General features: G+C 33.7%; 1 protein-coding gene and 1 non-coding gene across 2 annotated transcripts; one reads left to right on the forward strand and one right to left on the reverse strand.

The window, feature by feature from the left end:
• The first annotated feature begins 2,728 nt into the window (after positions 1–2,728).
• On the forward strand, positions 2,729–5,710 carry LOC148787146 (uncharacterized). The gene is made up of 5 exons (XM_088884091.1): positions 2,729–2,817; positions 4,004–4,307; positions 4,424–4,493; positions 4,578–5,014; positions 5,095–5,710. Exons 2-4 carry the CDS (start codon positions 4,089–4,091, stop codon positions 4,598–4,600), a joined length of 312 nt encoding a protein of 103 aa, XP_088740217.1. The 5' UTR covers positions 2,729–2,817; positions 4,004–4,088; the 3' UTR covers positions 4,601–5,014; positions 5,095–5,710.
• Positions 5,711–8,205: 2,495 nt separating this feature from the next.
• TRNAI-AAU (transfer RNA isoleucine (anticodon AAU)) lies at positions 8,206–8,279 on the reverse strand. Its single transcript has one exon. It is a non-coding gene; the product is annotated as a tRNA-Ile (tRNA).
• Between the last annotated feature and the right edge of the window lie 3,571 nt (positions 8,280–11,850).

The raw sequence follows: 11,850 nt of genomic DNA on the forward strand, positions 1-11,850 counted from the left end.
TTTGAATATTTATCAATTTAATTGAAAGAATATTATGTATACAATGGTTTTAATTAATTTATGGTCTACTTTTCTCTGATCATTTACATATCTGGGATGAATTTTCTTTAATTTTTTATTTAAAAGGAAAACTAAATTTGGTACAATATTAGGAATGATTTTGTTAAAAATAGGACCGGTCATCTAACTAGCTACCGGATACGACATCGTTCACGACAAAAACGACATTGGTTTTTGGAGTTTGAAACGGGTTTAGAAACACAGTAACCATCCGTGCCTAAATAAATCAAGAATTTGGACAATGCATATAACAGGAAAGACATCGTTTTGATTATTAGGAACTGGCTTATGAATGTCGTTTTTTTTTTTTTTTTTTTTTAATTTGACCTTTCCAAAGCTTGCTCCAAAATTCAAGTATATAAACAACACTTAGCAGATTTTTTCTTTCCCTTCTTCCTCTTCTTCCCTCACTCCCGTCTCTCTCTCTCTCTCTCTCTCTCTCTCTCTCTCTCTCTCTCCAATATCTGTTCGCCTTCCGTTAGCCGTTTGCCGCCGATTGCTGCCCGTTCACCATCTCTCTAGGAAAGTTTTTCCCCCCATTTCTGAAATTGTGCATTCATTATTTCTATAATTTGTTTGGTGTATTTTTTTCCACTACTGAAGCTTTTTCTATAATTTATAAAAAATTCCTGTAGTTTTTAGAAATTTTTTCATATTTTCTGCAAATTTCTAATTTTTTTATTTTATGAAAAATTTAATATATTTATGTAATTTAAAAAAAAAATTATCGGCAATATTAAAAATTTTCAATTTCTTAACATTCTTAAAGTTTTTCTGAGATTTTTTAAAAATTTCTGTAATTTTTATAATTGTTTACAATTTTTTGTAATTTCTTAACATGTTAATACATTTATGAAATTTTAAAAAAAATTCATAATTTTTTGTAATTTTAATAATTTTGCATAATTTTTAAAAACTGTAACATTTTTTCGGTAATTTTAAAAATATTTAATATTTTAAAAAAAATCAATAATTTTCTGTAATTTTTTCATAATTTGTTGTATATTTTTGGTGATTTTTAAAAATTTTCTAAAAACTTTATTTTATATAATTTCTGTGATTATAAAAATATATATCACACTGAAATTAAAAATAATTTTTTGAAATTATAATATTTTTTTTCATATTTATGAAATTATAATACTTTTGTAATATTTGGGTAATTTGGGTAATTTTTGGAAATTTATTGTATAGTACCGATGTATTAGAAATGATACCCTAGGACGGAAGTAAAGTAAACAAATCGCTTCTGCTTCGTGTACAATTTATGCAATTATTGTGTAATTTATTGTATATTGTAATTATTTGTGCAATTTATTATATAGTTGTGTAATTTATGCAATTCTTGTGTATTGTATCATATTGCTAAACTTTTTTGCGAAATTTAATGCATAAATGTGCAATTTATTCACTACAAAAAAGGACAGGATTTATAATGACTTTCTTGTAACGGCAGTATGGTCGTTCCAATTGGACAGGCCATTGTAATGATTTTATAATGGATTAGACGTGTTGATGTCATTGAGGAGGTGATAAAAATATATTTATTTTTTAACAGCCACAACCATTACTAAAGCCGTTACAAATATGTGGTATGCGTAAAATCATTATAATTTATTGGCCATTACTAATTTGCTGTGATTTTTGTAACGGCTCGATTTTTTTTTGTAATGGCTTTTAGGTAAAATGAAGAGCTGTTACAATGGCAGTGGTAAAAGGCGTGGAAAAATATATAAAAAGACGGTATTACAAAAATCGTGACAATTGGAACGGATATTTTATTAGAGGTCGTAACAAAGGCCGCTACAAAAATAACAGAACATGAAGAGCTCCAAAAATCGTTACAAGAGCCGGCAAAAAAATAATTTAATCTTTAGAACGACCAAAGTAATATAAGTGTCCGTTACAATGGCCGTTCCAAATGAAAGCATAAAAAATGGCGAAAAATGGTATTTGTAACACCCAAATTATATATTACCATTATAAAAGCCGTTACTAATTAATATTTTTGAAATCAAAATTAAAAAAATAGTGGGAATTCTGAATGTGAAAGGTCGTTACAAATATTGTTACAGAGGCCGTAACCCAATAAGGCTACAACTTGGCCAAATGGATTCTTTCATAAGTGTGGCCATATCTGACGGTTGAATCTTAATTTTGACGATCTGATTAACCGATGCAGTTCAACACTCTAAGATGATAGTTAGATCAATGTAATACTAACATTTATGAATATACAAATTTATTGCAAAATGCGTTCATGTATGAATGTCAAATAAATTTTTTTGTTTTATTAATATATTTCAATTATATTATTCCAGTACAATGATACATTTATACAACATTAAATTATTGAAAATGACATATTTTTTTCAAAAAAGTTTCAATAAAATTAATTAATTAATTGTAACGGTTTTTGTAATGGCGTTTGTAACGGTAATTACTAAAACGATGTCGTATCATGATATTGTAACGATTTATATAACAACATTTTAAACGAATATCTTATACTATATAATTTGTAACGATTTTTGTAACACTATTTTGAATTGTGTAACTCTCATTGGAACGCCCATGACGGTTCAAATATTATATATATATATGTGCCTTGGATATGTTTTTCTTCCTCCTCTCTCTATCTCTCTCTCTCTCTCTTTTTTTCTCTCTTTCTTTCCTTCTCTCCGCCCATTCCCCACCACCGCCCCTGCCCCACCCCCCCCTGCCCCCACCATCGCTGTCAGCTGCCACCACCACCAGGTAAGTCCCCCATTTTTTTTGTATTTTTTTTTCTTTGACTTATTTTAATTTTGTTTTGGGAATTTCTGTAGTTTTAAAAAAATTACAGAAATTCTTGAAAATTTCTGTAATTTCTAAATTTTTTAAATTTCTGTAATTTTAAAAAAAATCACAAATATTTAATAATTTCTGAATTTTTTGGGCACTTATGTAAATTTTTAAAATTTTTGCCCAATTTCTGTATTTTTGAATTTTTTTTTGGAAATTTCTGTAATTTTAAAATAATTTCAGAATTTTTTTAAAATTTCTGATTTTTTTTAATTTCTGTAATTTAAAGAAAATTTCAGTAATTTTTTGTACTTTCTAAATTTTTTTAATTTCTGTAATTTCTGCAATTTTATGAAATTATTAGAAGTTAAGGACTACAATGCAATTTTTAGAAAAATTATGAACCTTACTGATATTTTTGAGAAATTAGACGACTTTAATGCAATTTTAGGAATATAGGAATTTTATGAAATTATTAAAAATTTAAGGACTAAACTGCAATTTTTAGGGAAATTATGAAACTTAATGAAATTTTTAGAAAATTAGAGGACTTTAATGTAATTTTAGGGAAATAGTAATTTTATGAAATTATTAGAAATTTAAGGACTAAAATGAAATTTTAAGGGAAATTTTGAACCTTACTAAATTTTATAGAAAAAGGACTTTAATGTAATTTTAGGAAAATAGAAATTTTATGAAATTATTAGAAATTTAAGGACTACAATGAAATTTTAGGAAAATTATGAACCTTAATGATTTTTTTAGGAAATTAGAGGATTTTCATGTAATTTTAGGAGAATAGGAATTTTATGAAATTATTAGAAATTTAAAGACTACAATGCAATTTTCAGGAAAATTATGAACCTTAATGAAATTTTTAGGAAATTAGAGGAGTTTAATGTAATTTATGAAAATAGGAAAATTATTGAAAATTGAAGTACTGCAATGAAATTTTTAGGAAAATTATGAACCTTCATGAAATTTTAGGCGCAATTTGGACTTATTGCAATATGTAGGAAAATTAATGCATTTTCAGAAAAATATGGACCTAAATGCAATTTGTAGGCAAAATTCGGACCTTCTTGCAATGATTACGCAAATTATGAAAAAATATAATTTATTCAATAATAAAATAGAATTATGTGTTTTGAATGTTAAGGATTTTTTATATTGTTGATAATGACGATCGGTGTTACAACCCCTGGGTCGCACGCGCGGTCGTGGCCGTCTCAGCCCTCCTTGGGATGAGCCAGCGGATGCACCTTTGGCACCCCCATCCTCGGAGGGAGTCTCCCACGCCATGTCAATACCTGCAAATTCTTCGGCAATGGGATCAGATTCAATGGCGGGGGCCAGTACTACACAGGCCCAGGCGAGGCCGTGGGATGCACCACCCCTACCACTACCAGCGCCACTACTTCCCCAGTGGCCCAGAGGGGTTTCATCAGCCTCCGGGATGCGAGGTACGTATAATATTTGTTGTTAATTGATTTAATTTTTTGTTATTTTTGAATTAATTTTAATATTTAATAACTATTTAGGTCTGATTGCGATTTTCACACGATCATCAATTTTGCAGTCAAAGGGCTTTATCTACATCCCTAGGCCAACATATTGCAGATCAGCTATTCTGGTACTAAAAATTGAAGGTAATAATAATATTACTTAATTTGAAGTAATGCTTATATTTTTAAAATTAAATATTCATATAATTTTTTTTATCAATTTTTTAGATGTCGTATTGGTGGGATTGTGACGACGAGTCGATGTTCAAGCTCTCAAGTCGCAGGGGGGGAAGTTCCTGCAGAAGTGGTTCGCTAACGCACACCAGTTGGCCCGACCACTGTGGCTGGCCGAGGAGATTTGGCTCCAGCTCCTCGAATTCTGGTCAAGCCCACAAATCCAGACACAGTCGGCTAAGAATAAGGTTAATCAGGCCGCCAACCCGGAAGCAGCTGCGACCGTCTACCACGGGGCGTCATCGTCCATTGGGATTTCAAATCATATTAGTAATTTTATTTAATTTTTTTTATTTCTAATCATTTTTATATTGATTTTTGAACAGGAGACACAACTGAGATGCCCCGTCACTTCGATTGAGGTATTCGAGAAGGTGTACAAAAAGAAGGAGGGCGGTCAGTGGAGCCACCCAAGAGCGGAGGAGGTTGCGGTAAGTAATTAAAAATATTAACGTAATTTATTCTTTTAATCTTATTTATTTTTTAATCTAATCATTTAAAATATTCACAGGAGATGTTCTTGAAGTCGATGGAGGAACACCAAAGACTGCAGAACAACAACGAAGAGCTTCCATTGTCCTCTCAAGGCTCTGTTGCCCCGGACGAGCAACAGGTCTACATGTAAGTAGCGGGTGGCCGAAAAAGGAGCCGAGTATTCGGCCTTTGCTCCGATGCCCACCACTCGATTGCTAGACCATCCCAGACGACCCAATCGACTGCTCCCTCGCCCTCACCACCGTAGCCGCAGTGCCCTGATGTAGATGATAGAGTGTTGGCACTCAAGCGCTACATCAGAAGTATCAATCTCAAATGTTAATATGCGGCTGGAGACATTGCATCATAACTAAGGTCGAATATTCGGTCCTTGTTCTTGCCCCCAACTGCAACCAACTACATCTGCTGCTCCATCATTGCCACCAAGCCTCGGACTCGGCCGGGGCACTGAGGTCGTTAGCCGTGGGATGGGGCTGATGATCCTTCAACATCTTCTAGAACGTCTCATGTAAAACAAACAAAATTGTTAGTACTTTATTAAATTAATAATTAATTATTAAAAGAGTATTAACTATTTAGCGACTTACAACCACCTCCGCCACCCTCAGCCCGTTGGTCGTTTTCTTTCTTCTTGTAGCACTGCTCGAATAATTCCATCTATTTGGGCGGCATACCGAGCTTTGTCTCATGTATAAGGAAAAAATAGTTAATTAATTATAACGCATACTATTTATAAATAATTGTTTAACACACAAATAATTTATATGTACTTACCAACTTTTTTTTGTGCATACCGATTGAGGAAGACCCCCCCGGTAGATAGTCGAGGACGCCGTGGGGTTCGCCACCCAATTCGCCTTATTATTTGAGGACTCCTGCTAGAAGCCTTCATGGGCCTAGTACCCCTAGAGTTGGAGCCAAACCTTGTTGGCCAGCCATGGGGGCCTGACCAGACTGGACCGGGCGACCGAGAAGATCTTCCTGATGCACTTCCTGGCCCACATGTACAAGACCCGAAATATGGATTCGTCGTTGCAGTCCCACCAGTAGGTCATCAGTAGTAATAAGATTAAACAAAACATTAATAAAATAAATTAAACAATTAGATTGCATATTAGATAAAAAAATAATTTAAAACTAATTACTTTCATGCTCTCGAACCAGAAATGCTGGTACTCTGGCGGCACCAACCTCAGACACGGCCACGGGTGGGGGAAATATCCCCGCACGTTGATGCGCTCATGAAACCACGGCCAGACCTTAAATGTATTACAAATTAAACAATTCATTAACCTTTTAGCCTTTTAAAAATAAAACAATTCATTATAAAAAAAATAGGTAAACCAACTTACCTCACCTCATTGAGGCTGATGTACTGGCGTGTTGTTGGTAGGGGGATAGATGGTGGAGCAGCTGCCGGTGTGGCAGACTGATGTAATGCGTCATCCAAAGCCGTGCATGTAGCTCTAGATGTACCATCATCCTCTATAGTTTGCGGGGTGGAGGACAGTGTGGGTGTATGAGGTGGTGTGGGTGGTCGAGGGGATCCCCAACCTGGGAATCATCTGATGGTACTGGTGGTAGTACCGGGCCACGCCCTCGACCATGCTATAGAGGCGGCGTACTACTAGACACTATTTACACCAATTACATAAAAGTATTAGTCTAAAATTTGAATTATTGACATTAATATGTCATTAATATATTATTGACAAAAAATTATGAAATTGGTCTAAATTATTTTTTGATTATTTACATTATTATATAAAAATATAAATATATATTGGGAATATTGCTCTAATTTATTTTAATTTTTTTTGGTTAATATGTAAAAATGTTAATATTCGGGAAGTTGGTCTAAATTAATTTATTTTTTATATACCTTATTATATAAAAATAATGTTTGGGAATATTGTTGTAATTTATTTTAATTATTTTGATTAATATGTAAAAGTGTTAATATTGGAGAAATTGGCCTAAATTAATTTTGTGATTATGTACATTATTATGTAAAAATGATGTTGGGGAATATTATTGTAATTTATTTTAATTATTTTGATTAATATGTAAAAGGTTTTTTTTTCGGTAAAGGTAAATTTTATTAAGTAAAAAAATTATAATAGTACAATATATCTTGCTTGATCTAAGAGGTTTTCTCGACAGGCCAAGGAATCCGCCATAAACGATAAAGCGCCCAAGTGCTAATAGCAGTAGGTAATTCTACACTAAGAATCCTCTACTGCACATCTCGAACCATCAGCGCACCCACAGTGCGTGTATCTCTGTACTCCATCAAATTGTCTAATGTTGCGGTCACGCCAGATATGGTACACACACGAGGCCAAAAGAGTGCAGTAGGCCATAGAAACATCGTGTTTGCCTCTCCATCTGTGAGCAGCCCATAAGACATCAGTAGCCCAAGCTCGGTTAGGCCAATCAAATCGAAGTGTGCGTCGAATCACTGTCAAGCAGCCACGTGAATAAGTGCAGCGAAAAAAAAGATGATCATGGGTCTCATCAGCACCATCAGAACAAAGTATGCAGGAACTATTAATATGAGCCAACCAAGGCTTATCCATAGTAGAGAGTCTACCAAGGATCGCCAGCCATAATACAAAAGTATGTTTAGGGGTTTTGAAGCGACCCATCAATAGTGAAGACCAGTCTACCTTGGGCCCTTCACCCCGTAGAACTAATCATCATAGCAACTGTTAGTTGTGTATCTCTTGACCGCCAAAGGATACGATCAGCCCCTCCATGGATGGGTGGAAGAGACTGCAAGAGCTGTAAGGAGTGAGTGTTAGTGATAGAGGGCCAACACCATTGCCCATCTAAAAGGAAAACTGCAACCTTGTCTGTCTCCACAGTATTTGTAAGTCGAGGGCCCTGCGAAAACTGCTGGATGAGTGGACCAAGATCATGCCAAGGATCGTGCTATAGTGAAAAAGTAGTTCCATATCCTATAAAATAATGAATAAAAGGCCGGAGAAGTGGCCGTAAGCTAAGGAATTTCCTCCAACATAAATGTACTGTAATAGAATCAAACCCACACGTTCACCTTAACAAATTAGTGGTCTCACCACTAAACCAAACTTATATTTTATTAAGTCAAGACATTTAGAAAAAATGGCCCATGCAGGTCTCAAACCTACGACCTTCGCGTTATTAGCACGACGCTCTAACCAACTGAGCTAATAGGCCACCACTATTTTATGTATTATTGTTAATATTGCATTAATTGTTCGAAAATGCTTTATTAATGTTATTGTTATCTAAAAATTTTATTAAATTGCATTAATTAAAGAAATTTGTGTAATAACACATAATTGCATAGATTGCATAAATTTATCATATATTGCATAAATTGGTCAAATAATCGAAATTTGTGTAATAACACATAAATTGCATAACATATGTTACATAAATTACACATGTATTGCATAAATTTGTTAAATTGCATATATTACACATAAATTGCATAAACTACACATAAATATCATAATTACACCTAAATTGCATAAATTATGCATAAATTTTAAAAAATACAAAAAAAATTAGAAATTTTTTAAAAAATACCATAAACTACAAAAAATTATTTTCAGAAATTACAAAAAAATATTTTACAAAAATTTTAAAAAATACCAAAAATTACCAAAAAAAAACTTTTCAGAAAATATTTTCTGAATATTTTTTCAGAAAATATTTATGAAAAATATTTCTAAAAATTAAAAATTGAAATTTTATTTAAAAAACCATTAATTTTCAGAAACATTTTCTAATTACCAATTATTTCTAAAAATGATGAAATGTTCAAAAAAAATTACAGAAAATATTTTCTGTAAATTTTTCAATAAAATTTTTAAAAATCACTGAATTTTTTTTAAATATATTTTGTATGTTTCAGAAACGGAGGGGGGTGATTGTTAAAAAACCAAAATGGAGGTGGGGGATAAATAGGGAGGAAATGGGGGGGTGGGGGTGGAAATTAAGGTGAGAGTTACCTGGGAGGAATTTGGACGGTGGCGGAGACCTGAAAGTGGAAGAGTCGCAGCAGGTGGGAGAGGAAGGGAGAGAAAAGAGAAGGAGGAAGGAGAATAAAAAAAATCTGCTAAGTGTTCTACAGTGTATTTTGGAATGGGCTTAGGAACAGTCATTTTTATGTAACTCGTTCCTATGCCCGTTCCTAAGGTAAAAAACGACGTTGTTTCTTGTGATGACATTTGATTAAAATACCGTTCCCATTTAATAATCGTTCCAAATACCCGTACCAAATAAAACAAGACAATGTCGCTTCTGAGTAGTATTTTGTAGACCGTTCTTAATTATAACAAACCGTTCCTAAATGTGTCTCAAATTTAAATGTCCAAAAAATTAAGAAAAATAAAAAATATTTAAAATACCGTCCCAGATATGTTAATGATCAGGAAAAAATAGACCAACAAGTAATTAAGGCAATTGGAAGCATATAATATTACCAATAAAATTTGGCAACTGTTCAAAAGATAAAGTATATTTGTATGTACATCATTGTTAGTCTTACGTAGATGTAGATATCATCTATACTGTTGATTGGATCACGCAATTAAATCGTTAAAATTTTAATCAGACCATTGGATATTATCAAATCAACAAAATACTACATTCGATAATGTTTCGGACAGTTTTGTTGTACGGATCCTGAGATATCGTATTTGATACACAATCAACGATGTTAAAAATGATGCAATTGTCAATCGGACCTCTAGAAATGTTGACATAAGTGTTCTTATACATTAAAATTTAGCATTAATCAGGGTTTCGGATGTAGAGATATCATAATCGGGGAAGGAATGAGCATGATAACACTATACTTTGTCACGAGATCTACAACCCATTTAGGAAGGATGCTAGTAAAATACGTTTGGAACTGAGTTAGGAACACGTGTAGGAATAGGCCCAAGTAATTTCACTATTAGGAACGGTTAAAAGAAAAATACCATCCCTGATTTAATTTTCCCTCCAGCTTTCCTTCTGGCGCGCAGTTAAATTTCTTGGAACAGAAGTAGGAACGGTCAAATTGACCGTTCCTACGTTTTGGTTTCCCCTCTCTTTTTTCTAAATATTTGGCATATTTAGGAACTGGTTTTGGAACGGGTCTTGAAATTTTGACTGTTCCTACGTTAAAAAATATATTACCTAGGAACGGCCCTCAGAACGGTTTTAAAACTTTAAACTATTCCTACATAGAAAATTATTATGCTTTGTCTACAAAAAAGAATAAGTTTGAATGGTATACTTCTATAAGGTTAAAAATAAATATACATACAGTAATTAATGTCAATCATAATTAGTGTCTTCTTCAGTCTCGCACACTTTGTCGAAGCTATCTTCGTCAGAGTCATCATCAGTCTCGTGGCCACTGATCGACATGTACATGCTCCTTGTTGATCAGCAACAGAAAGATCAACAACTAATTGAATACCATTTGGGTTATGCAGGTCATAATTATGGTTGTCCGTCACAACTTGTGGAGTAGGAAGTGCCTCATCCTCTTGAAACGAAACTTCGGTCCTCCAACATGAGTCATCGATAACTCTTCTAACTTTTGTTTTGCAGACAGTCATCCAGTCCAATTTGTCTCTCTTCATGCTAGGGTAACCCGTGTAGTATACTTGTATTGCTTGCTGTGCTAGGATGAATGGTTCGTTCTTTTGGTATAATATCTTGAAGTTTAATCAACGAGGTGATAGTAAGGATGTATCTTCGTACCTCGCACTAGATCAACCCAGCGGCATCTAAACAGAACGATCTGCATGTTTGGCATAAGTGGATAATCCAGCTGAATTATCTGTTGAAGAATCCTGTAGAATTCGCAGTCTGTATCGGTACATGATGAGCTTTTGACGCACACCCCACAGTTCATAATGGACTTCCCTACGTTGTGCACTTTGGTGTGGAAGTTTTAGCCATTTACAAAGTAGCACGGGAACGTTTTCAACTTAGTTGTAGGATATCCCAATAGTGCAACTTCAAAAGCTGGTTGTCTGTGTAATTCAATTCGGATTTAACCTGTTTTGAGAATATTATAAGAGGAACCATATATTAACGAAGTATAGTTGACACAATTAAAAACACACAACTTACATAATGTTTGAACTAATCCTTAAACTGAGACGCTACTAGCTCATCAATAATAGGATCCTCCGCATGATGATGCTCGTACAATTCATTCAACAAGGACCTGTTCACATACATAGGTTAAAAGTCTGAAATTAATAATAATTAATATGAATACACTAAATCGATTTGAATTAACACTTACTCGTAGTATGGCGTGACTACTTCACAGTTGGTCAATATGTACGTCTCAATTATGTGGCATGTACCACTAAGATATCTCTTTTTTGATGCACCACTACCTTGACCAAGGTAGTTGAAAACAGACGTTGGATATGAGTTTCGTTCATATAGAGGTTGTCATTTCTACATGGCCTGTTCTGTTTGCAAGGAATCTGGGACTCAAAGTCTTGAGAAGTGAACATACTGATTTCTTCTACAAGGTAAGCCTCTACAATTGACGCCTCGATGTGTGCTTTGTTTTTCACTTTCATTTTCAAGCCCCGAACGAATCTAATAATCGGATATTTATTAGAAACATAATGACACTAGAATGACATTCCAAAAACTAGAGTAACTTGTGTAACAATTACCTCTAAATGGATACATCCACCTATATTGCACCGGCCCTCCCACGCGGGCTTAATATGACAAATGAACAATTAGGTGCTCTATT

The sequence above is a fragment of the Sesamum indicum genome, linkage group LG8 (genome assembly GCF_026168435.1).
Source record: "Sesamum indicum cultivar Baizhima isolate 11 linkage group LG8, ASM2616843v1, whole genome shotgun sequence".
Taxonomy (NCBI): domain Eukaryota; kingdom Viridiplantae; phylum Streptophyta; class Magnoliopsida; order Lamiales; family Pedaliaceae; genus Sesamum; species Sesamum indicum.

Coding starts and splice junctions, on each gene's coding strand:
- LOC148787146 (XM_088884091.1), top strand. CDS start 4,089: ATGAGCCAGCGGATGCACCTTTGGCACCCCCATCCTCGGAGGGAGTCT. Junction 4,308..4,423: donor ATCAGCCTCCGGGATGCGAG/GTACGTATAATA, acceptor TCAATTTTGCAG/TCAAAGGGCTTTATCTACAT. Junction 4,494..4,577: donor TCTGGTACTAAAAATTGAAG/GTAATAATAATA, acceptor TCAATTTTTTAG/ATGTCGTATTGGTGGGATTG.